This window comes from Pundamilia nyererei, unplaced genomic scaffold, assembly GCF_000239375.1.
Source record: "Pundamilia nyererei isolate P.nyererei 1_Seehausen unplaced genomic scaffold, PunNye1.0 scaffold00422, whole genome shotgun sequence".
Classification (NCBI taxonomy): domain Eukaryota; kingdom Metazoa; phylum Chordata; class Actinopteri; order Cichliformes; family Cichlidae; genus Pundamilia; species Pundamilia nyererei.
In genome coordinates this window covers 279259-281019 of record NW_005187823.1, presented here as the reverse complement: position 1 = coordinate 281019, position 1761 = coordinate 279259, and the positions used below count along the sequence as shown (strand labels likewise).

The 1761-nt window shown below is 46.2% G+C and overlaps 1 protein-coding gene across 1 annotated transcript in view; it reads left to right on the top strand.

Moving 5' to 3' along the window:
• The window catches only part of LOC102205414 (serine/threonine-protein phosphatase 2A catalytic subunit beta isoform-like), a 46289-nt gene extending 44713 nt beyond the window's left edge, over positions 1–1576 (top strand). The window contains exons 7-8 of the mRNA XM_013916002.1: positions 137–369; positions 1433–1576. Coding sequence (XP_013771456.1) covers positions 137–369; positions 1433–1555 — 356 coding nt within the window. The 3' untranslated portion in view covers positions 1556–1576. The remainder of the gene's footprint in view (positions 1–136; positions 370–1432) is intronic.
• The last annotated feature ends 185 nt before the right edge of the window (positions 1577–1761 follow it).

Here is a 1761-nt window from a genome sequence, read left to right as displayed (position 1 = left end):
AGAGCAGTTTATTAAAAACAATCAGTGCTCTGCAAAGCTCTGCAACACCAATCAAACCTTCAATAACGTCTGGTGTCCATCATGAGTTTCTGCGTGCAGTGCAGTTACGATCGGTGCTTCTACTTTAAACTCTAAGCGTCATTTATCAGGTTTATATTTAAGATTCTGAACTGTGCAGTTTACCTGAGCTGTTGGCTTCTGTTTCAGGGCCCGATGTGTGACCTGCTGTGGTCGGACCCCGATGACCGCGGCGGGTGGGGGATCTCTCCCCGAGGTGCCGGCTACACCTTCGGTCAGGACATCTCTGAAACCTTCAATCATGCCAACGGACTCACTCTGGTGTCTCGCGCCCATCAGCTGGTCATGGAGGTAAAACGATGACTTTTGGACACTTTTTTCACAGCACGGTGTCACTTTTATGTGAAAATATTGTGCTGTTTAACCAAAGAATGAGTATGAATATTTGTTTATAGAAAATCTCCTCGGGGGTTCGCTTAAAAAAAAAAAAAAAGCAAATCTGGCTGCGTAAAAGAAGGAAATCCAACCTGTTAGCAGCCTGTTTATATGCAGAGATGATTCAGATCAGAAAGAAAAAACAAAACACTTTATTTTGGGTCAGGTGACCTCGTTATCCTGGTCAGGTGACCTGTTTGTCCTCTGATGTCATGATGATGAGCTTCAGAAACCCACGCTGCTGCAGGTTTGTCGTGATGAGCCCACAGACCGGCGCTCACATGTCCTGTTATTTTTATGTTAAACCTGGCACACGTGTTCGCACAGCCAGTGGACTGAAGGGTCCTATAAAAATCCTCTGGTTTCCATGGCAACAACATGATGTTGGAGCAGGCTCCTCATCTCCTCCCTGGTGTCCCAGTTTTACTCCCACGGAGAATCAGTTCACTGTTCAGAAGATTCGCCAAGCAGCTGCACGAACTTCACCTGCAGCTGAAGGAAAGCTCCGATCACAGGCGGCTGAGGACGCGCCGCGCCCACAGATGAACCCTCCGCTCGTCCCATCAGGTCGAGCTGAGAGTTCCTGGTTTGACCGTTATTCTCACTGGAAATGTTAAAATTACAAAGTTCTCGTCAGTTTTCCTGAACTGATCTGCGAGAGCTGTTCCTGTTGATGTTAGCACGCCCTTCGGTTCACGGTTAACTTGACAATTTCATGTGTCTGAAGTGAAATATAACTTTGTAGTCCTTTTTTCTTCTTCTCACAGACTATTTCATCCTTCAGAGTAAAATATCTCTGCTACTCTGTGCTGATTGGTCGGTTAAAGACTGGCTGATTCTCACTCAAAAACATTTCAGAACGTCAAAAACAAAGAAATGAAACTTGTTCTTGAGCCCATGGAGCCCTGCTCGTTCAGCTCAGTAGCGCCCCCTGTTGATCAGAGGTGTCCCAGTCTAACTGACATGTTTGTTCCTGCAGGGCTACAACTGGGGCCATGACAAGAACGTGGTGACCATCTTCAGTGCTCCAAACTACTGCTACCGCTGTGGAAACCAGGCGGCCATCATGGAACTGGACGACACTCTGAAATATTCTTTGTAAGTATGAAGAATGCGTTCACATCATATGAGAGGCCGAACGGTGCTGAGGTTAAATATGAATACATCCATGTAAAACACACGGAGCCGTGTGGGGACCCTGAGGGTTGGACACACTAAACATCACGAATCCCCAGATTCCTTTTAATGTTTCTCTTCTTTCATATATTAAGTTTAGCATGAATACTCAGACTGTGCTTCTGCGTAACG